This window comes from Neolamprologus multifasciatus, chromosome 18, assembly GCF_963576455.1.
Source record: "Neolamprologus multifasciatus chromosome 18, fNeoMul1.2, whole genome shotgun sequence".
Classification (NCBI taxonomy): Eukaryota; Metazoa; Chordata; class Actinopteri; order Cichliformes; family Cichlidae; genus Neolamprologus; species Neolamprologus multifasciatus.
The window spans coordinates 15306253-15328544 of record NC_140456.1 but is presented as its reverse complement, the minus strand read 5'-3'; the positions used below and the strand labels follow the sequence as shown (position 1 = coordinate 15328544).

Here is a 22292-nt window from a genome sequence, read left to right as displayed (position 1 = left end):
GCCGTCATCCCGCTGCCAGGTCTGCTGAGTGATATTAAGGAGGCTGGCTTTTCTTTTTCACTCAGGAGAGATTGCTTCAGCTGGAGAAGATGTGGAAGGTCTTTGTCGTCGAGATCGTCTGCTTTACGCTGGTGAGGAAAAGGTGTCTTATGCCTGCTGTTATATTCTGTGGGTGAAAGAAATGTTGATTACAAAGGTGGGATGTTTGGTCTAACCTCAGGTGTCAGCCTCGTGCCCGAAGGACTGCCAGTGTCCCCTTGAAGTCCCAACATGTGCAGACAGCGTCAGCCTCGTGCTGGACAGCTGTGGATGCTGTAAGGTTTGTGCCCGGCAGCTCTTTGAAGACTGCAGCAAGACACAGCCATGCGATGCTGCAAAGGGACTGGAGTGCAACTTCGGAGGGTCGGATAAGGGAGTCTGTCGAGGTACGCTGACTTCATTTCCCTTTTCTGATCTTTTTTGTTTTTTCAACTGTCACCTTTTCCCTTTTCATCACATCAGCCTTTCCCTGCTTCTGTTTAACAGCCAAATTAAACGGGAGAACATGCGAGTACAACAGCAAGATTTATCAGAATGGGGAAACCTTCCATCCTAACTGCAAACACCAGTGCACTTGCATCGACGGTGCAGTCGGATGTGTCTCCCTCTGCCCACGTGAATTCTCGCTGCCCTTGTTGGGCTGTGCCAAATTAAGACGGGTCAAGGTACCGGGAGGGTGCTGCGAACAACTAGTCTGCTCTGAGGAAACAGAGGCACAGAGCGCTATGATAAAAAAGCACAGAAGAAAGTTCAGCAAAGTCAAAACCACTGAAGACGACCTCTCCAAAAAGAACGAGTTCACCTCTGTGTGGGGAGAATCAAAGTCTCTGCCTGGTGAGCAGTCTTGATATTTATTGCATTTAAGTCTTGCTTGCTTTCATTATTTTAAACCACCTTTAACTTAAAAAAATATCTGCTTAAAAACACCTGCACAGCTTTCAGGAGTCATTCAGTGGACCACATGTTTGCCCGAGGAGTCCAGTGCATGCCTCAAACCACAGCCTGGTCACCCTGCTCCAAATCCTGCGGCTCTGGTGTGTCCACGAGGCTGACCAACCGCAACAAACAGTGCAAACTGGTGAAAGAAACTCGGATCTGTGAAATCCGTCCCTGCAAACAGTTGACCTCGAAGGTACACCATATGCTGATGAACATATACAGTGATTATTTCATTAGAGGCTGAGAACCCATCCATGTTAAGACTAAAGCCTAAATACATTCTCTCTTGCAGAAAGGTCAAAAATGCAGTCACAGAGGAAAAGCAAGCCATCCAGTTCACCTGTCATACGCAGGTTGTCGTAGCCTGAAAAAGTTGCAGCGCAGGTACTGTGGACCCTGCTCAGACGGACAATGCTGCAGGCCACACAGGACCCGGACAATGCCTCTCCATTTTCGGTGCAAAAACGGAGAGACCTTCAGGAGGATGGTGATGACGATCGAATCGTGCAAGTGTAATCTCGACTGCTCCAACAACGCTAAAAAGACACCTGAGCTCTACAGACCTCTCGATGACATCCACAAACTGAAAATTTAACCGAAAGGCTTGATTTAAGCGCAAGAAGACTTCTGCTTCATATTATTGGAGCCTTGTGGTTTGCTTCTTTGTGAAGCTGCTTTTAAATGGTGAATGCTGCATTTTTAAAAATGTTTTTCCTGCTTATTCTTTGTACGTACTTAATAATATTTAAGCCTCTAATGACAAAACATGTTAAATCGCAGTGTGGAAAGTTATGGCAGCTGCTAAATGTGTCGTTACGCGGTAGCTGTTTCTTTTGATTCACTGCACTCGTGTTATTTAAAGGGATTTATGTTTCATACTTTCTTTTTTTTTCATTTTACTGCAAAGTTAATGTTAAGCATGGAAAACTGTACTTTTGGTTTACTGTCCTGGACTCTGTAATTGGTTGTCAATGCAAAACGGAAATATGATTGAAGCCTGGACACACAGACTGTTAATTTCATGGTTAGCAGATTATAATCTCCAATAAATTCAAGGAAAACCAATTCAGTTCCCCACTATCTTACTTTAGAGTTTGTCTTGAGAAAAACTGGAAATTCTCAGGGGGTCTTTGCTGCAACGATTTTCAGTCTCTTTAGCATCTGGCTGACCTACTTCTGAGAGGACCTACATGTCACTGAATAGTTTTGGGAATGTCTGTAATGTAAACCTTTCAGCAGTTTGCCTGGTGCTGCACAGATGCTGGGCACAAGTTGCAGATTTTTGCTTTCTGGCAGTGGTATAGGCTTACACTGATAATCTAAACCCTCCACTGCGATTTACGATACGCAGAATAGAAGGCAAATGTGACTGAAATATGACTGCGAATTGCACGGCCGTGGCCGTTGTTGCTCTCGTGTCCTTAACTCTTCAGTATTTCTGTCAAAGGCGGGCTCTGCTGTGCCATCACTTGGCTCTGTCACAATCACTCTGTCTTTGCTGCTGATTAGAGAGATGCTGGTCCTGTCCAGCATTCACTAGATGCACCTGGTTAAGGTCTCATTGAAGACTGCTGTTTGTGATTCACACACTAAGATGTGTTCTGCTGATTCGGTTTTAAGGCTATGAGCAGATAATAAGGAGCAGTGATGATGTTTTTGAGGTGCTTGTGTATGCCTGGGGTTGTGCACACATCAGCCGTTTCTTTTGTTTAGCTACATTAGGGAAAAGGGTGTTGCTGCTCTGCTCTTTGTTTTGGGCAGGGAGCTATTTTCTTTTGAACTTTAATAATCTCTTGAACTCTATAAATCTCCTGTCTGTTTTTTAAATTTCCTTTGATTTGCCAACCCCTATTTATCCATGCAGTTTGCCTCTTTTGTAATTCATAAATCTTGCGTTTGGCTGTCTGGTTGAATGGCACTTTCCACCACCCCTGAGCTGAGCTGGGACATAACTACTAACCCAACCAACAGGTTTACGCAGAGCTGCAAGGGTTTATGCGTCAGAGAAGCCTCTGTTCGTTAGCGATAATTGGCTCTGCAGCACCAAAACCCTAAGAAAAAACAGACAAATGGGCTATCAAAGTTGTTGAGCCTAACGAGCACATAAGCACAGGGTGTGCCCATCTCGGCGGTGAAATGCCGAAAGTCAGATGTAAGCAGAAAGCAGCAGAAAAAAGCAAATTCCCAAAGTGATCGACAGAATTACGTAAACAGGCAAGACCACAGGAGCAAAGGAAAAAAACAGAAGTACTGACGCACGCAGCCATGAAATCGTTCCATCCCCTGAAGGAGAGCACAATAGAGCTTTGTCTCTGAGAACTTGAGAGGAGGCCTGCTCACTCGAGGGAATACGTCCGATGCAGGAACACATCAGTCTTTCAGAGGTCTGGACTCACAGTAGTTTATTACCATAGATACAGCAGGGAAGCACAAGCAACAGTGAGAGCACAAAAAGAAATAAACACAGTACATTTATGGCTCAGTTTTTCGGTAAATCTCGGTAAGTCACGCTGCAGCTGATACCGGAGCTCTTGTGTTTGCCTCCAGGCCAGATTAATATAAGATTTTTATTAGACAAACCAACAACAGAGATAGAAGTGGGTAGTTACATTTGCAACCTAAAGGTATGGACTTCACAGCTAATGGCTACACATAATTATTCTCAATCCAGCTGAGAATCCTAATATATAACACAACCAGTGCACACCACACCTTTGCTATGTCCACTACCAACAAACAAACACATGCCTGTTTCCAGCACCGGGAGGATGACAGGGAAATTAAAAGTTTCGATGTAAAGACACTGAATTTTGAATCAGCTTCACTAGTCAGAGCAGAAGATTTATCATGGGTGATGGGCAAAGTCACAGCTGGAAATATGGATTCATTCTATCACAGGTAAACACAGCTGGGACAAAATGTGACCAAACAAAAAGTCATTTGCAATTAAAATTAGATATTTTTTTTTTGTGAATCCAAAGGTTTTGCTTTCTGCTGAACTGACGATGGAAGCTTCCACGGTTATCAGCGTTATAAGATCGAGCCCGTGGAGAAGATGGAGCAGAAATTTGTTTCTAAATGTATGAACTGCTTATTGCGTATTGATAGAAAGAATGTTATATTTGAATTTGGATTCATATTATTCTGGCAGCCTTTAGGGGCTAATTTATAATTTTGCCAATTATCAGATATCAGATACCCTGACAAAATGTGCAAGTTTAAGTGAAGAGACCATAGTGTTACACGAGGGTGGCACTTATTTCAGGTACTACACACAGTGTGCTATGTCTTTAATATGGCAGAGTGTAGATAGCCATGACTGGCAGCTGGGAAACCCTTCCACCAGTGATGCACAATTTATAAATTCACATTTTAATCACACATGTATCTGACTTACAATCAGACATTATTTGAGTGCAGTGCCTGCTGCTTTACTTGCACATGTAATTTATCATCGCAAACGTGCACTGTTTGAATGCATTATAAAGACACAAAGGTTACTGAAAAGGATGTAAGCACCAATAAAATGTTTCGTTTTCAAGCACCACTTTCATTGGCCAACAACTGCTGTCATAATTTCGTTGGTGTTCAGTTGCAGGCGGTGGAAAAAAGTTGTTCAGCTGTAGCCACTTGCATAAGACAGATCAAGTACATACTGCATTGTGCCTAAAATAACCTGACTGCTAGTCCTTCTAGCAATTTCATTTTACCCTGCTGGAAAGTCCTTTTGTTTTGTTTTTTATAAACGAATCTATTAAAGTTTATAAAATAATAGAAATTGAAAAGAGGTTTCCTACAGTCCAGTGTAGTCTTTGCTATCTTACATTCACACTTGAAATGTGTAATATTTATGCAACAGTACTATTAGGTGTTACTCAACTCAGAGTTTGGCCAATCTTATGTAACAGTTATGCAACAAGCTCCTTGTCATACGGACAGAATAGCACCAAAACATCATAGTTCAAGATGTACAAACATCTGAAAACATTACTGTAAAAAAACAGCAGCAGATTACTCAATTCCTGGAAATGCAGTTCAAAAATCTGAATGTAAAAGTAGAAACTGATCAAACCAATTAAAAATCAGGCTTTAGTTACCCCCATGTTGCCCTTTTAAACAGACTCAATAAATATCAAAGTGCAAAACAAATCAGGATTTAAAATGCAAACCTCCATCATTTCAGAAAATAAGATGTTGATGTTTGCAGTCCTTCATCAAACATGGCCTTATAAGACTTTTTGAGGAAATCGACATAATTCTGAATGCTTCGCTTGTGGCTCTCTGATTGGTCCAGGCTAAGCTGCAGGTCCTTCAGACGTACCTCATACTGCTTCTCTGCCTGCAGATTGAGAGACACACAGACAGATAATACAGCTCAGCGCTGCCTTCCAAGAAATGTTCAGTCTAATGTGAGCGCGTCTTCTCTATGGCCCTTACGTTGAGCTTGCTCTGGCGAAGAAGCCTCAGCTCGCTTTCCCTTCTGCTCTTCTCGGCTCCCAGCTCCAGGATTTTGGTTTGAAGAGCCTCTTCCCTGGAAACAGCCTCTTCTTTCACCTTAGTGACCTACACGGGGTGAAAATGTGAAATATCATTATGTGATGCGCCATTTTCTGCACGACAAAACTCTCTTTGACACCAAGCTGGAGTAACACGAGTAACACGATACATGCATATCTAGCTTTGCCTGTTTACTGTGTATCTCCAGCTGGATTACTTACGGCATGGCTACATACAAACAAATCTCGACTGAACTGTTAGGTTGTAATGTCTTACTTGATGATTTGAGTGAAGAACAGGTGCTGAACTGTTGGACAGCACTCCAAGAGCTAACCCGTACCTGTTGTCTGACGTCCGCTAAAGCTGCCTCCAGCTGTCGGCTGACGGACTGACACTCTGATGAGCGCTGATCCAGCTGCCGGTTGCTGTAGCTGAGAGCTTCCTCCTGAGCCGCGAGCCTCCGTACCAGCTCCAGGTTCTCTTGCTGCAGTTTGTCTGTCTCTCTACACACACACACACACACACACACACACACACACACACACACACACACAGTAAGCATCAATTTCTATACTGATAATATGAGCAGGTTTTTAAGATTTGGGGTCTTACGTTTGGATAGAAATCAGTTTTTCTTGTAATTGTAAGTTGGCCTCATGAATGGACGCCCTCATCTCTGCAGATGATCTCAGCAGTTTGCTTTGACTCTCCATCTGCGTGTGCAAAACATAAAATTCAGAGTTGCCTCCACGGGGTACAAGTAAATCGTGCAGACAACGTTTAATCACACCACGTGCACAAACGCTACTTTAAAACAACAACTACCTCCACAATCTGCTGAACATTTATCAGCCTCAAATCGAGCAGATTTGAGATAAAAACTCAGTATTTCTGACGGAAACACGTGGTCGTCTGGTTCTACCAGAGATCACACTGGGGAGCACAAAAGACTCGCTAGTGGGCTCAACCTAAACATTGCACAGCAATCACAAACATCGAAACTCACAGCAATATTAGAAACCACAATGCACCAGCGGTCACCTGAGGCTATACTGCCACCCAGTGGTCAAAAAATAGGAAAATGACTGCATTTTACATTGACCACAGCAGCTGGCTTTGCACACCTTAACCTGCAGTTGCCTATTGGACTCTGACTTTTCTGAGCACTTCCTCTCCAAGCGCTGCAGGTTTTCCTGGCACTCAAAGAGACTCTGCTCAGCTGCATTCAGTAACTCGGGGTAAACGTTCAGTTCCTCCACGCGCCCCTGCAGCTCCTGCCTCACCTGGGCTCCAGAGGAGGAACGGCACAAAAAACAAAGAGTTGGGTTTCGGGAAATGAAACACAGTAATATGCTTTAAAACTCAGCACACCTCTCCAAGAGATGCTCACGGATGTACATGATTCATTCAGCTGTGGTTATGCAGCTGAAAAAAGAAAACTAAGTGCACAATGACTGTCCATTAAACAGCAGGTGAAACAGAGCTGGACAGACTTGTAATGGGCTATTAGAATGAGTTTTTAGCGTAACAGAAACTGTGCACATAACGTAAATAAAATAAGACAAATTAAAGAGAAGGGCGGTGGTACCTTCTCAACTTCTGCCTCTTTTCCATCTCGTGTCTTCTCTGTTTCTCTTAAAAGATTTGTATATTTTATCTTTAGATCATGGAGCTCAGCTTGAAGTTGTGCAACCTGGAGGGGTGAAAAACAGAACATTAAAATGAAACCTGCTGTGGCCTTCCCTGTCATTAAAAACTAGTGTCATTCATTCAGTGGCTTCTACAGACTACATTCTGTATCTGTAAATAATAGGTTTGTTGTAATCCTGTTTGGAAACTACTTTATCCTAACTGCGTCAGGAAAAAAAAGACCTTCAAACATGAAAAGATATAAATACTATTTATACTAATAAAAAAAATAAAATAATAAAAAAAACAAGAACTGAAAGATTAATATTTGAAATTAATAGATGAGAAGTAAAAGGTTTGAAAGTTTTAAGAACATAAAACACTCTTTGTTGTGTGTCAGTGTTTATTCAGAAATGATCTTTAAGAGGATCAAATATGATGAAAGAGTGCCTTTTTTTCGACATTGCACATTTTTTGATGTTTGTTGACTCCAGAGTAAAGTAGTGGGTCTATAAAAATAACAGTCATTTACAAACATGATTAAAAGTTTCCCTGCACACACGTAGCAGAGAACAAGGGACGGTCTATGTCTGGTTTGTCACTGCTGGAAAAAAAAATACTTTGATACGTTTGATTTTTGAGGTTCTGCCTGCACAAAAAAAGGAAGAGGGCAGCAAACCAGATGCTCAATTCCTTGCTGTGAATTCACTGGACAGTCACCTGTACTAATCTTGCGTGCATCGGACATCTCACAGGCACAGCGCTGCGGAGCTGACCCACTGTCACTGGGTGATGTCTGGAATATTTCAGGGCTGCAGCACACGAGAAAGTAAAAGGTTTTAAATCAAAATACCAACCTGATAACGGCACTGTTCAGCTTGGTGCTTCTTCTCCTGTGAGACGATCTTCTCCTCTACGAGGGCAGACTCGCACTCAGCGAGCTGCTGCTCTAGCTGAGCTACAGATTCCTGGAATAGCAGAGAAATACAAACAGTTTTAGTAAAATAAGGTCCTCCTAACTCCTAAATATGGAGTTAGGAGACTTCAAACTGCAAGACTTCAAACTTCTTGCAACATGTCTGTGCTTTTTGCCTTTCACAGTAATGACTCTCACATACAAGCTGTTCAGTAACTTGTACCTTGAGTGTTGCATTATTTATGCCGAGTTCTCCGTTGTCTGAGCTGAGTTTTTCGAGCCTTTGCATCAGAGTTTCATTTGCTGCAGTTAGCTCGTCCTTCTCCTTCTGCACTCTCATTGTCAAGTCTGCAATTTGGCTTTAATGGAAACAGACACTTACAGTTAATGCATCATCTGAATATTGATGTACTCATAAATGAGAAATGGCTGGGAAGGAGAACCAACCAACCTTTTCAATAAGTCTATATGAGCAACGAGTTTGTCTTTCTCATCTGTCGTCTGCTCCTTCTGTCGTCTCCTCGAGTCTCTCTCTGAATGGGCTTTGGCCAGCTGAGCATCCTGTTTGCCAAACAAGACAAACAAAGTCCAAACGGGATCCTCAACTGCTTCTGAAGCCAAAATAATGAACCAATTTGACCTCATACCTTTTCCCTCAGCTGTGCGTAGCATTTCTCAATAGCAGCTTCAAATCTCTCCGCTCTCAGTTTCTGAGCTCGGGTGGCTTTCTTCAGAGATTCTTTGTCCTGTGCTGCCTTTGCAGACAGAGAGGTGATAGACCCCTTCAGATCATCAATCTCCAGCTTCTGCTCGGTTATGAGTCTCTCCAGAGCCTGCAAAGACCATGAACCCACAAGTGTGCAGTTTTAATTTATACATTAATAAAGCAGTTTAGTCTACAGCACAGCCAGCTGATAAAGGTGTCTGTACCCGTAATTGTACAGTAAGGCGATTGTTTTCAGCTTCCTTGTTGCGTAGCTGTCCCTGTAGGTGAGCACGTGTTGCCTCTGCTGACTTGGTCATGTGAACTGCACTCTTTACGTTCTCCTGTTGAAGCCAGCATGAACATATAATTTCATGGGCAATGACTTAATTCATCTGCAAATGATCTCTGCTGTACTTACCTGCTCTTTTCTCCGCAGATCTATCAGCTCCCTGACCTTCTGTTCACTCTCACTCAAATCTTTCTTTAAATTCTGTGAGAAAAACATGGAAACCAATGCATATTATCACATCACCATATCTTCACTTTAGGGGTTGCTTTGTGTATTAAAATTGCTTTTGTAAAGTTAACACCTTTAGAGTATGTCCTGTGACATCAGAACCAATGTGGCTGTGCTCTCACTAGTTTAATCACCAAAGGCTGCCCCTTTGCCCCAGCCCCTTCCTCCAGCTCATCTGGGGGAACACCAAGGCATTCTCAGGCTGAAAGATATAATCTCCAGCGTGTCAAGGGTCCACTGTAGGGCCTTCTCCTGGAAGGACATGCCCGAAACACCTCACTGAGGAGGCATCCAGATACCCAAACCACTTCAACTGGCTCCTTTTGATATTAAGGAGTAGTGGCTCTACTCTGAACACCTCCCAAATGCCCAAGCTCCTCAGCCTATTTATAAAGGAGAGCCCAACCATGCCTGGAGAAAGCCCATTTCGGCTGTTTTTATCTGTGATCTCTTTCTTTCAGTCACTTCCTAGAGCTGAGTCACACTCAAAGGTAATAAAACAGTTGAGCTGATACTGAAAACGATATTTCTACTTCTGTTCCCCAGAAAAATGTAATCAGTGAGGGAATCTATAAAGAATTTGATCACAGGCGGAGACAATGGAATTTAAATAAATGAAATATTATTAATAATCCATCTATCTAACCACTATAACTTATCCTTTATCACTTTGTTTCACTGACTAAATCTTCACAAGCTAATCACAAAGCTTAATTCCCTTACACTTTCCTCTTTTGTGCCAATGCATAGGTGTAATAAAACACTCACCTCATTTTCACTCTCAGCCTGCATGATCTTCTTCAGCAGCGTGTCAATCTGCTGGTCTGCATCAATTCGATTTGCCTTTGCGGAATTATTTAAAGCAAGGACATAAATAAACACATTTTCAGACTAAATACAGTTGACTTATACGGTGTAGTAGCAGTTTAACAAACCTCCGCCTCTTGGAGCTGTTTCAGTTTCTGTCTCACTGACTTATTAATTCGTCTAAAGTCCTCTAGCTTTTCCAGCAGAAGCCCACGCTGTCTTGCAATTCGGTGTTTATCTTTGGCAGACTGTCTTGAATCCTTAATTGACATAAAAAAAAAGAAAAAAAGAAAATTAGAGAAAATGCAGGACAGCAGTTGCAAAAACACATGTCTAATTTAGGAAACCCTTTGGCTTTACACAAAGCTAGCTTTATCCAAAATTGCTGCAGACCTACAGCATACTCATCGTCCATGGCATCTTTAAACGACACTAGCTGGATTGCTGCAGAATTGGCAGCTGCTTCTGCATCCATTAGCATTTTCAGGAAAGGATTCTTTTTATTGCCAAAATCTCTGAGACTAAAATAAAAAGGAAAGCAAGAAAACACTTTGAATTAGTAAAGTTGTGGTAGCTGGCAAGTGCATATTCAAATGCATCATCCTTGTAGGACCTCACCAGCTGATCTCACACTCTGGGGTTCCTGTATGGAGACTGCTGCGTGCCCTGGTCCTACCAACAGGCTCATGACTGCTGTCTAGGTCGCCACGACTCAGAGTGAAATCCTCCCTGGTACCGCTGAAACCAAGGGGGGGACTTCGAAGGTCATCCTCTGGAGACATGCCTCTTACTGTCAACAGATGTGCATATAATATGCTCAAACGACATGCGCAAATATACTATGCGCAAAACCCGGCTATGCATGGGAAATACAGAGTTACACAGGCAAACCTCCGAGTGGCATCCCTGGGTGAAACCAAGGAAAGCGTGTAGTCCTTCATATGACTACTGGACTGTGGGGTCACAATATTATGTGTGACAATTTCTTTAGCATCTATGATCTGGGACAATACCTTCTCAGGAGGAAACTTACCATGGTGGACAAAAAAAAATAAAAAAAATCGTTACTATAGTTAATAATATTAAAATAATAATAATAATGATCAGAAGAAATGTATTTTAGACATTTTGTTGTAATACTTCTCAGTAATAGTTAGGTAATAGAACCACAACCTTTTATTTCTTTATAAAATTCTCTTAACGTTAGTTTATTGGGGGTTTTTTTTTTAGAAGTTTTTATGCTGCATTGATCATTTTAATTCATAAAAAAGCCTAACAATGTAACCCATAGGTAACAAACAAACTGGATGACAAACCGCTGTTTTGAGGGTATTTTCTGGTTTATTTAGAACACTTGTCAAAGGCGACCCTTCAACATAAGAGATAGTTACAGACAGCTAACACAAGAGGAAGGTTAAAAGTAAGTCCTGCTTGGACATGAGAAAGCCAGTCGCCAAGGAAGCTACTTCTTAGCAACAGACAAGGTTAAGTGGCTGTTAAGCTTTAAGGAACTCTAAGCGTAGCAAGCACTTAAGTAATTATACCAAGTAAATCGTCATTCAAGTCTAGCGTGTTTAATAACGCCTAAACCAAGTAACCACTTACAAAAGCATGCCTGAAAATTTAAACAACACTTACTCCTTCGCCTTGTACCTCTTGTAAATAACGCTCCTCCACTCTGGGGAGTCGCCTCTTGGAAAGTCTCACTCGATTGGTTAGATGTGAGGCAGCGTAACGACGTCAACTTACTATCTTTTTGTTGATTCGTTCCCTAAGGGCCGAATGGGCGGGGCCAAATTTGATTAGACCCGTAAACAGCCAATGAACAAGAGAAAGCAGAGAGCCTGGTTGAAACCATAGAAACGGAAAAGAAGTTTACTGTCGCGATTACTAGTACGCCATCCTCGGCAAGCATCGAAGATCATCTAAAGAGATATATATTATTAAGTAAAGGTAAAAATATAGTATGACGTGGTTTAGATATGTACGCAGCTAAGTCTGGCTGATTTCCATTTACCTTGCTGTTGCGATACTGCTTCGCTATCCCGGAATTTTTTTAAGATAAGTTAGCTGAAAAGCTAATGCTAACCAGCGTCAGTTGAGTGGAAATGTTCAAAGCTAAAATACTCTTTGTTGGTCCCAATGAGGTGAGTAAATTCCCATTTGACTGTACACCGTTTGCTATTTTACCTTTGAGATTCCAGCAGGTAGCGAAAAGCGTCAACAGTGAAATTTGCCTTGGCTAATATTACCAGAGGAAGCACTGGACTTAAGTATTCATACCCTTCACCGTTACATTTACGGTCCGAGTTTATTTGTCACTGCTCAACAAAGTAATGTATAAATTCAGTCGTAACGAAGGGAAAAGGAGTGATAAGTACTATGCAAAAGTCTCGAGCCACCCCTCATGTTTTTTTGTTTTTTTTTAAATATTTTGATAGGTAAATGGGTGCAGAGATTTATTGAAAAATGTGCAAACATAGATTGAAACACAGTATATTAAATTAAAAACTGAGTTTGTAACATTATAACAAGTTTGGAAGTCGATATTTGGTATGATCAACTTTATTCTTCAACGAAGTCTGAACTCTTTGAGACACGCTTTCGTGTAATTTCTTTAAGTACCTTCAGGAATATTTCTCTACGGTTTTTGAAGGGCATTCAAAACCCTTCTTTAGATGGTGGCCGACTTTTTTCTGTTCTGTTGAGAACTGGGTTCTGGGGAGCCCAATAAATGGCTGGTTGTGTTCAAAATGCGTGTTTTTTAGTTGTACTATTTGTGTGTGCATTTGCTGCATGGGCAATATGTTTGGGACTTCCAATAGTGTTTACATACTACACAGGTCATGAACAAGATTTTTTTTTAAATTTTCCTTGTAAGTGGGCTAAAGCACTGTAATTGGGCTTCCTTTGACTTCAGTTCCATTTCAAAAAAGAGAAAACTATAGTAGTCTAACATAAATGTAAGTGCTGTAATTTGATTATTTTAATAAACCATGTAACTTGGATGGATTCGATGCTGGTGTGACCACAGTGCACACGTCTGCTGTTGCTCACAGTGGTCCAAGGGACCGCTCAGGGAGCTTGTGTGTTCGCTCAGACACATGAAAAATTAGAGGGAACACTGGCCAGATGCATCTCAGTTTTTTCCCTATATCATAAGGACATGACATTTTGTTACTGTTCATTTACTGGAGACAGGTTTTATCTTCTTCAACTTGTTGAGGTTCCTCAAACTTCCTAAGGACACACCATGCCAAGTTTTCTGCTAATAACTGATGTGGAATCCCCTTGCTGGTAGAAAATACTATTTTTGCGCCTGGCAAATTGACTCATATTTTACATTATTGGCATTTTCAACTAAAACATCCATCCATTCTCTTCCACATACCCTTATCAAGGTCACGGAGGGGTCTGGAACCTATCCCAACTGCTACAGGGCCGGGTACACCCTGCCAGTCTGTAACAGGGGTTCAACCAGAACTATGGGACCAAAATTATATGTTTGTAACAGGCTACTAATAACAAAGTGCCTAGAGATACAATTTAAGACAGGTTTGTTGCTGAGTTGTCTGTTCTGTGTAAACACAACACTGGTTTATCTCTTGAGTTAAAAGGTGAAAAGGCAGGCAAAACTTTGAAAGAGCTTCAGAGAACTATTCCTCAAGACCAGTTTTAAAAAATTCTGGCTCCTTGGAAGAACAACAAAAAGTAGCTCAAGACTTTTGCACAATATTAATAAATAAATAAATATAAAAACTTACTGTACTTGTTTATATTAATTGAGGGGTGTGTATTGGTTTTAATGTGCTCATACGTACAAGAATGCTTATTTTGTGCCACCAAGGAAATGATGGAGGTTCAGGATGCTATGAGAGGAAGTGTGGTACTGGATGAGGAAGTCCAGAGTAGGGTGAGGGTGATGGAAGACATGCATGAGGAGAGGTTGAGTTTAGAGACTAAGTTGGTGAGGCAAGGATGATATGTTTTGGACATGTACAGAGGATGCTAATAATGAAGCTACAAGGCATGAGAAAATAAGGAAGACCACTGAAGAGGTTCGTGGATGTGGTGAAGGAGGACACAAAAAGGGCTGAGGTGGCTGATGTGGCAACCCCTAAAGGGAGCAGGTGAAAGGAGAAGAAGGGACATATTCTACTTTTTGCTTTTTTAAGTAATACTAGTAGTTAACTTTAAAGTTAATATTTACTTAAAAACATGAGAGTGCAAACCTCCACAAGGCAGTTCACTCATGAATAACTTGAGCTTGCAGCTCATTCTCTTTCTCTTGACAGTACTTATTTTAAAGATATAATGCATTTTTTCGGTCAAAGTGAAAGAAAGGCAGATTTGAAATGTGACATGATATTTGGATGCAAACTATAGTGTGATATTTAGAGTCCTCATATACCAGTATTATTTCCTAAATGTTGCCAATACAAATAATGGCAAGGAAGCATAGTTAGCTCTATATAGTATTACTATCACTTTGACCTTCAATTCAATTTATTGACCTTTTAGAAGAGGTCAGAGGTCAAATGTGACATTTCAAATCTTTGTATGGTACATTCTATATGTTGAAAATGCACAGAATACTTACAAGAATCACTGTTTCTAAGTTCTAACACTTTTTTGTCAATTTTCAACCAGTAAATCATTAAGTTGACCCCAAAGACCTGTTGGATACAAGTCAAATTTTAATAGCTTGTAAACATGGCCCCACTCTACACCCCTACAAAGTTTTACCAGAATTCATTAAAAACTTTTCAAACTATCGTGCTTACAGACAGAAAGAATGTCATGCATGCAAACGCTACCAAAAACATGACTTCCTTGCCGGAGGTAATAATTCCCGTCTGTCAGGCTGGGTAATGTGCTACTATTTTGCCATCGTACCTAAAGCCATCTGCTTTTCTGTTTTTCAGAGTGGGAAAACAGTTCTTGCAAATTTTCTCTCAGACACAACAGAAAATGTGGGCGGTGAATACAGACCTACTCAAGGAGTCAGGTACAAATCCTATGTGAGCTTTACTGCTTTCAACATTAAGCCACTCAGAGTGTCACTTTAGTATAAAAATCAGTCATCGCAATGACAAGATTGAACCAATATCATAGCCTTCCTTGACAGATATCAGTCTTTGTGTGTAAAAATACAAAGTGCAGCTACTTTCTGTTTCAAGGATACTGGAATTTGAATCACAGCCTGAGGGCAGCAGTGACAAGTCGTGCGAGGTTGAACTTTGGGACTGTTCAGGGGATTTCAAGTAAGCGGAGGCATAGATGTTATCCTTACCTTTATGTGACAATTAAGAAAAGTGTTGTTACTTTTGTTGTAATATGATGGTAGTAAAATGTATTCTCATACAGATTTGAGTCATGCTGGCCTGCAATCATGAAGGACTCCAGTGGTGTGGTGATCATTTTTAACCCCGATGTTCCAAGTCACCTCAAAGAAATAGAGACGTGGCATTCGATGTTCATCTCCTCTCAAGGTCTGCAGGACAGCCAGTGTCTGCTCATAGCTCACCACAAGCCTGGCAGTGGAGTGGAAGACAGACGGCTGCCTTTAGGTAACTTGTGCTACAGTCCTCTGAGAGTCATGAGAATCATTATCTCTGGGCTAATGTAGTCACATTTTCTTGTGCAGCGTCACATCTAAGCAGACTGCTGCTCATTCACTCCAACCTGGAAGAAGAGCCAGAGGATGTGAGGCAAGCTTTCTGCAGATACCTGGGAAACGTCGTGAACGCAATGTCGGAGAGTCGAGAGCGAGAGGAGATGTCCATCATTACGTAGCAGTAGCATCTATAAAATATGCGGCCTGAATTAAGATGTGTTTTGTTGCCATCTGTAGTACTACCACATTTTCACTCTAAATTATACATGTATGCAAACTTTAATATTCTCTACAATAGGTGTAGAACATATTCAGTGTTGGTTTCTTGCATTTTGTAAATCTTTTATGAATAAAATATGACCCAGTTCTTGAAATTAATACTCGAGACACAAAATCTACTCCTGTATACAAACATCTGTTTATTTGGAAGAATGTGGTGCAGGCTGTTGAGAATGTAATGACTGGAAACGCAAGAGGAGGAAGAAAAGTTCATTTTTCAGACATCATATCCAACAATGCCTCCTTTGCCAATGCACTCTCCGATGTAGAACCACATCAGCACCTCAGTGGTCACCAGTCCATTCCTTATGGCGTCCTGCAAGGAAACAAGTTGTCACTCAAGAAAACTCCTTAAATGTTTCTAGAATAACACACTCAGTAACAGTCGCTGCATGAGGCCTGATAATGTAACACAAAGAGGGTTTTGTAAGTAATTGTTGAGATTTTATTCAGCTGGTGTTACTGCACTTGTGTTTACCTATTTTTACTTTAACATGTTCTGTAAAGGTTTGTGTGTGTGAGAGACCCACAGTGTTTACGTTGAGACAGTGAAACAGACTTTGTAAAGAATAAAGGATGTTGTAAAGAATAAAGGATAGTAATAACTATCACAAGTGTAGCTGAAGTTAACATAGAATGATGCTTAAAGTCCCTAAAATAGGTGCGAGGCATTTGATGAACTCATCTGGAATGACCCTCAAGCAAAATTCACAACCTACTGGTAAATATTCAAAATAGGTACTTAATGGTGCACAATATAAAATCTAATCACTCAGGGCCCTGAAGTCCCACAGCAACATGGAAGCACACATCTGTCAAACTATTTGTTTATTACAAATTACAGGCTGGCCATTCCTTCAAGGTCTACTTTCTGTGCAGCAAAGTTAATCTAAAAGGTCAACGGAGGTTAATCGACTCAGTTCAAACTTACTTTCACTGTAGTTTGTCCCAGGCGTCCCGTCTGATAGCTCCTGATCATTCCTTTTGCAGCTTCTATGGCTTTGGGGATCTCAGCTGGGCTCGGTGGGACCAGCTCCACTCGGGCGTAGTGCCAGAAGGTCGCTAGCCGGGGTTTAGAGTATGTAAGAGCGGCTGAAAGCCACACACAGACCACGTCAGCCAAGGAGCAGTAAAACCAGCAAAGCCAAACGCAACACGGTTATTTCGACTCTTATGAAACACTTTATAAAGTAAATCACAAACTTATAAAGATTAGCTGCAGGGTTTGATGTTTTGACGCCAGAGGTCACAGTGCAGCTGTACAGCTGCTACAAACTGTAAGCAACGCGACATTGCCCCTGCTACACGATTCATGGTAAGTACCTCACTTTTTGTTCTAGTATAAAAAGAAGCGTGAGAAGACTTACTGCCGACTAATGCGGGAACTTTATTCACAACTTTCTTAACTGCCTGCGCCATGATGAGGACTTCCCAGGAGGTCACCAGAAGAAGAAAGCAATCTTCCGGGTCGTCGATTTTCAAAATAAAATGAGATGTGCACGTTGGAAAGTTAAAGTTGAGAGCAATTAGTTAAATATTTATGGAAGCTTGTTTCAGCCACTAACAAAAAATAATTTTGCCATCCATAAGTGAAAAACTTAGGTTAATATCTCAAAAAAACTTGACTTAATAACGCAAAAATTCATCTCATTTTCTCAGAAGTTGGAAAAAGAAAGAAAAACGGCACCCGTAAGTCAAAATTAGATTTTGAAGTGACTCAGTAACAACTCTAAATTTCCAGTCAGTAACCTGAGGATTTGACTTCAATTCAGCTTCGTTTCAGGTTTTCCAGGGTGAGTTTTCTTGTCTGAAGTTAGTTTTTACTTTTAGTTTCAGCAGCCTGCCATTTTTATTAGTTCCAGGGAGCATGTTTCTTGGTTTTTCCCCCCTTTTAATTATCAGGTTATTGTTACATTGTTACATTATGAGGGGCAATATTTAGGAAAGTCCAAACAGGTATTACAATACAAGCACAAGACTTTGTGAGGGCAGTTGACCTCAGAAACTCTCCTAATTGGCAAGGTCGTCAGATTGTGCTGCTGATTTTTTTTTTAACCAAACTGACAAAGCATAAAATCATGGACAGTTCCTCTATGTTTGGTTTTATTTCGTTTTGTAATTCACCAAATTCTTATTCAATTCTTATTGTCTTAAAAAACTGCTAAAAACGAATCTTTTAACGCTTGCATTTAGTTAGCTCTTTTTTTATACTCTGGTATTTTCTTTTGAAGCACTTTGTGATGTTTATCTTGAAAAGTGGTATAGAGATAAAAATGTGCTTACCTTTTTTAAAATTATTTTTACATCAATTAACTGAAAGGTTTTATCCCACTACGAAAAAGACAAAACTTGTACCTTGTACAGTAATGGGTGTGGGTGGAGATTTCTTTTCTTTTTTTTTTTTAGTATTACAGGGATGACTGAATCATTACTCACTGTCCTCTGACTCACTCGACAGGCCACATTAAACAAAACAACTGGAGCAGCACCAAAGTACAAACAAGAAAGGAGGCCAGCGCTGCATTTCCCAGGTAAACGCCCAACACCCGGTACTATTTGTTTAATTCACTGTTATAAAGCTTTAGCCAAATCACTGCATGTTTTCACACGCAAGAAAATAAATGATTTGTAGAGCTGGAAGAATTTCTCACATTTGAGATGGCCGTAAAGCAAATTGAAAAGTTCAGTGATGACTTTCTGCAGGTTTCTCATCCCATTTTCTGAATCCCTGCAGAGTGCAATTCAAACAGTGGATATACATGCGGTCAATTTGGCAGGAACTTCAACTAGATTTTTAAACAGCAAATCACTAGAGGGTGCTCTCTAATATCTTATAACCCCTGAAAGGCTTTAGGGAGAAACGCACACCTTGTTAAAGTCTTTTGCATGTATGTTCTTATATTTTGATGTTGTCAAATGGTTCTCAAATGATGGTGGGCCCATCCCCTACAAACTCGTGTTTCCCAGCCAAACACAGTTACAACCCCCAGTGTTTTATTTTGAAAGTAGCTAAAACTGCCAATGCAAAACACCAAACTTGTCATCTTAGATTACAGGGAAATATAATCGAAGTAAAACAGGTTTCAGAAAGCAGAAAGAATTTTCCATTTCACGTTAACACTTTAGATTACATTCACTGTAAGTCTGACAGCTCCTCAATATATTTATGAACAAGCAAAGGAAGACTGCAAACAGGCATGTGATGGCGTGGAAAAACATTGAACTCTGAGGCTATTTTAGAGTAACTTTGGGTATAATGGGAAACTGTGGAAAAAGTGTAATTTACTTTAATGCACAACTCAAACTGCTTCCTGAGTAAGATATTTTTAAAAATGTTTCCTTGATGACCTTCAAGATTTAGATGAGAGAAATGCCTTCTTAAGTAAAACTTGGTCTATAGTTGATGACTGAGAACACCCTCTTTATTCTGATTTAGAACCAGTTCCCTCTCAATGACAGCATAGGATGCCTCTGGTTGATAAAAAATAAATAATTTAAAATAAAGGGAGGGAAATAAGGGATCATTTGTGTTTTTATTTATTTATACACTCCAACCTTCACACAGCTTGGCTCTTTCTCCCTGTTTCCACTCATTACGCTTACTTCCTGGCATCTTAGTAAAGGCAGAGGCTTTAATTTTCTAACGTAACTCTTTGCAAGAAATCAAATGTATGAACTTTCCTCATTGGGAATATCAGCATTAGTAAAAGACCAAAAAATAAAAAATAAACGAATAAAGTGAATAAATAAATAATGTAAGGAGGGGACATGTGCTCCGGATATGACTAATCATATCAGAGCATAGAAGAGTGAGGTGTCCTACACAGAAGGACACTTGCTGTGAGTCATAGAAATAGATGGTGACATACAGACAGACAAAGGCAGATGTGTACAGAAGCTGCAGTGACGACGTAAATCTTGCCTTTCATGGTATAAAATGGCCCATACATGTAGTTGAGATTAAAACGAATGACATCACTTCCTTTGTTTTGGCTGTTGGCACGAATGCGCATTTGGAGATAGATCAGCAGTGCGGGCAGTAATCAGTCGTAGCCCTGCAGGCTACGAAGACAGATAGGGACCTCATCCAGTTCTGTGTGCTGGTCTGCAGGGAAGTGTGTTGCTGATTGCCAGCACTGAGGTGATGAAGTCATTTGTTTTAATCCCATATGCAGCTACATTTTTTTTAGTCCTTAGCATCTTTATCCTAATCATTCTTTTTCTCCCCTTCTTTGCTACCTGTTAGCATTTCCTCTCGGCCGTCTGGTCCTCTTTAGAGTTAATCCATCAGAAACAGTGCAGTTCACAACTTTTGTGAAAATTTGATGTCAGATGAATTCTGATTAGATTTTGCTTTCCTCCCAACTTGCAGATTTTATCTGTGACAGTCTGTGCTCAAACTCCAAAAGAAGATTATTGTGTGTGTATATTTACAAAATGGATAAAGCAATAAAAACTGAAAATGAGGAAAAGCGAAAAAAGTCAGATGAAGGTGATAGTTGGAACAATCGTATCAGGTGTTAGACGAACTGTGCTTGGCACATCTGTTATAATAAAATTCCCAGAGTTGGTCCTTCAGTGAAAGAATATGAATGAATCCGTTTGAGTCTGGTTTCCACCACAAGCCTGAGAGCTGCTATACCCACCATTTTTATGATGAAATGGCTCTAATTGATATGCATTTTTATGTATTTATTTTTTTGTTCTCTCTCACAGTGTTGTTTCAGCCAATGCACGTAGCTGTTTTCAAGAAAAATCTGAAAAATCCCCTGATAAGCCCTCTGTGCACTAATCAGAACACACAAAATTAGCAAGATCAAAAGTCAAATATCTAACGATGATATGGGGAATTTTAGACTTAAATATATCAGGTGATCAGAAACTTAATAAAGTATATTTGTGATCTACATGTTTACCACCAAGTTTGCTCTATGAACCTGGTGGCATATAATCTGTTGGTGCTTGTTACACTGCTCCTAATGATCGCAAAATTCAACGAGATGCTGAACACAATTTATTCCCCTTTATGCAACTAATCGTCTTTTACCTGAGGGCCACCAGCTGAAACAGATAGGTGATAAAAAAACATCAGCAAACAGCAGATTGCCCATGCTAATGTCAGCAAATGAACTGTGTTCTGTAACAGCACTGTGACATTGTGAACTCTTGCTGGAGTCTAGTAGCGTAAAGGGACCAATTATAGCACAACTCCCTGCACCTCGCTCGGCTTGGATAGTGGAGCGCATTAACAGCAGTACTGTGATTATTATACCAAACCACAGAGGTATTGAGAGTTATGAACCTCTCGACATAGGTCTTGATTCACAGATCTATCTTTTTTTTTCTCAGTCTCCGGGAAGCTCAGCTGTGCACAAGGACCTCAGAGTTAAGTCATTCCTCTTTCATGCTGAAGAGTTCCAGGTGATGTGATGGTTTGGTGAAGACAGTTGTAATTATATATTTAATCCCACCCACACCCCCTCAGAGGGACAGAGATTCTGGTAAGACAGTAAGGAGACAGATGAGACTGCAAATGAGTCTGAAAAATAGGCTGATGGATCAGTGGAGGACGGCGATTTGTTATGCGGAGGAGACTTGCTTAAAGGTGGCAAATAAGCTTCACAGTTCTTAACTTGCAAGCTCGCTTTAATAATGAAACACATTGTTTGGGAGATGTATTCATATCCTTGCAGCAAAGCATTCGTCTTTTTGTAACAGTGCAGTGTAACAAGTAAACAGATGGTAGCTTTATGTGTTTTGGCTCTCTTGCGTCAAGAATTGTGCTTTTAAATAAAGACAGGAGGGAGAAAAGAAAATAAGAAATGCATCAACAGACTATTTGGATCTTCTGAGAGTTTTGATCAAGAAAATACAGTTTTGTAAATATAAATTATACCTCTGTGCAGCAGTCATGAGCCGCCCTTCATTTCTTTATATGTTGCTTCCAAGGAACCAGACTTTGTTGTCATTTTAAAAAGTGGTCTAGAGCAATAGTTCTTCAAGCTTTCTGGAGGTCTTTCTTTTTATTTGGACACTGGCTACTTTTTCTATCAATCACTCAAGCATAAAAACTGCCTAACTCAAGAGATGGAGCAATGTTGTGTCTACACATAACACACAACTTAATAAAGAACAATTTTTGTCCCATTTGGTTCTTTAGCCGTCAGAATTGTTGTCTGAAGACCAACAAGGATACCCAATGGATTTATTTTGCCAAATGGATCATCATGGCATTGCCGTATTGGTCCATTTGATCGACCTTTGTTTTTATTATTTATTTTATTTTATTTTCAGTTGTTACAGACGGGACAGACATGAGTGAGGGATAGGAAAGGGAGAAAGAAAG

The 22292-nt window shown here is 40.5% G+C and overlaps 4 protein-coding genes across 8 annotated transcripts; 2 read left to right on the top strand and 2 right to left on the bottom strand.

Moving 5' to 3' along the window:
• LOC146497585 (CCN family member 1-like) lies at window positions 1–2206 on the top strand. Its single transcript, XM_085139575.1, has 5 exons — window positions 1–131; window positions 221–425; window positions 526–873; window positions 975–1171; window positions 1271–2206. The coding sequence occupies exons 1-5, from the start codon at window positions 90–92 to the stop codon at window positions 1571–1573; spliced, it is 1095 nt and encodes a 364-aa protein (XP_084995701.1). The 5' UTR covers window positions 1–89; the 3' UTR covers window positions 1574–2206.
• LOC146497584 (outer dense fiber protein 2-like) lies at window positions 56–11837 on the bottom strand. 5 transcript variants are annotated; one of them, XM_085139563.1, is made up of 18 exons: window positions 11689–11837; window positions 10669–10840; window positions 10448–10571; window positions 10179–10310; window positions 10012–10086; window positions 9145–9216; window positions 8951–9067; window positions 8668–8853; window positions 8472–8581; window positions 8244–8379; window positions 7962–8072; window positions 7064–7168; window positions 6600–6758; window positions 6088–6188; window positions 5816–5978; window positions 5416–5541; window positions 5148–5317; window positions 56–166 (listed from the first exon to the last, which is right to left on the bottom strand). In XM_085139563.1, exons 2-17 carry the CDS (start codon window positions 10830–10832, stop codon window positions 5153–5155), a joined length of 2046 nt encoding a protein of 681 aa, XP_084995689.1. In that variant the 5' UTR covers window positions 10833–10840; window positions 11689–11837; the 3' UTR covers window positions 56–166; window positions 5148–5152. The 5 variants fall into 5 exon arrangements, with proteins under 5 accessions (XP_084995689.1, XP_084995690.1, XP_084995687.1 ...); XM_085139564.1 differs by having other exon boundaries at window positions 70–166; window positions 5300–5317; XM_085139561.1 differs by lacking the exon at window positions 56–166 and having other exon boundaries at window positions 5054–5317.
• Window positions 11838–11922: 85 nt separating this feature from the next.
• On the top strand, window positions 11923–22082 carry ift22 (intraflagellar transport 22 homolog (Chlamydomonas)). The gene is made up of 6 exons (XM_085139580.1): window positions 11923–12197; window positions 14976–15058; window positions 15231–15314; window positions 15418–15620; window positions 15698–17739; window positions 18405–22082. Exons 1-5 carry the CDS (start codon window positions 12159–12161, stop codon window positions 15844–15846), a joined length of 558 nt encoding a protein of 185 aa, XP_084995706.1. The 5' UTR covers window positions 11923–12158; the 3' UTR covers window positions 15847–17739; window positions 18405–22082.
• On the bottom strand, window positions 16064–17419 carry LOC146497583 (ATP synthase F(0) complex subunit g, mitochondrial-like). The gene is made up of 3 exons (XM_085139581.1): window positions 17314–17419; window positions 16878–17038; window positions 16064–16262 (listed from the first exon to the last, which is right to left on the bottom strand). Exons 1-3 carry the CDS (start codon window positions 17363–17365, stop codon window positions 16164–16166), a joined length of 312 nt encoding a protein of 103 aa, XP_084995707.1. The 5' UTR covers window positions 17366–17419; the 3' UTR covers window positions 16064–16163.
• Window positions 22083–22292: the final 210 nt, after the last annotated feature.

Excerpts from the sequence above, each read along its gene's own strand:
- LOC146497585 (XM_085139575.1), top strand. The coding sequence starts at position 90 with ATGTGGAAGGTCTTTGTCGTCGAGATCGTCTGCTTTACGCTG. Across the intron at positions 132-220 it reads AGATCGTCTGCTTTACGCTG|GTGTCAGCCTCGTGCCCGAA; the intron begins GTGAGGAAAAGG and ends GTCTAACCTCAG. Across the intron at positions 874-974 it reads AGAATCAAAGTCTCTGCCTG|CTTTCAGGAGTCATTCAGTG; the intron begins GTGAGCAGTCTT and ends ACACCTGCACAG.
- ift22 (XM_085139580.1), top strand. The coding sequence starts at position 12,159 with ATGTTCAAAGCTAAAATACTCTTTGTTGGTCCCAATGAG. Across the intron at positions 15,059-15,230 it reads AGACCTACTCAAGGAGTCAG|GATACTGGAATTTGAATCAC; the intron begins GTACAAATCCTA and ends TTCTGTTTCAAG. Across the intron at positions 15,621-15,697 it reads AGACAGACGGCTGCCTTTAG|CGTCACATCTAAGCAGACTG; the intron begins GTAACTTGTGCT and ends TTTCTTGTGCAG.
- LOC146497583 (XM_085139581.1), bottom strand. The coding sequence starts at position 17,365 with ATGGCGCAGGCAGTTAAGAAAGTTGTGAATAAAGTTCCCGCATTAGTC. Across the intron at positions 17,039-17,313 it reads AGTTCCCGCATTAGTCGGCA|CCGCTCTTACATACTCTAAA; the intron begins GTAAGTCTTCTC and ends TGTGGCTTTCAG. Across the intron at positions 16,263-16,877 it reads TGGGACAAACTACAGTGAAA|GACGCCATAAGGAATGGACT; the intron begins GTAAGTTTGAAC and ends GTTTCCTTGCAG.
- LOC146497584 (XM_085139563.1), bottom strand. The coding sequence starts at position 10,832 with ATGTCTCCAGAGGATGACCTTCGAAGTCCCCCCCTTGGTTTCAGCGGT. Across the intron at positions 5,979-6,087 it reads AAACTGATTTCTATCCAAAC|AGAGACAGACAAACTGCAGC; the intron begins GTAAGACCCCAA and ends GTGTGTGTGTAG. Across the intron at positions 5,542-5,815 it reads TAGCGGACGTCAGACAACAG|GTCACTAAGGTGAAAGAAGA; the intron begins GTACGGGTTAGC and ends CACCCCGTGTAG.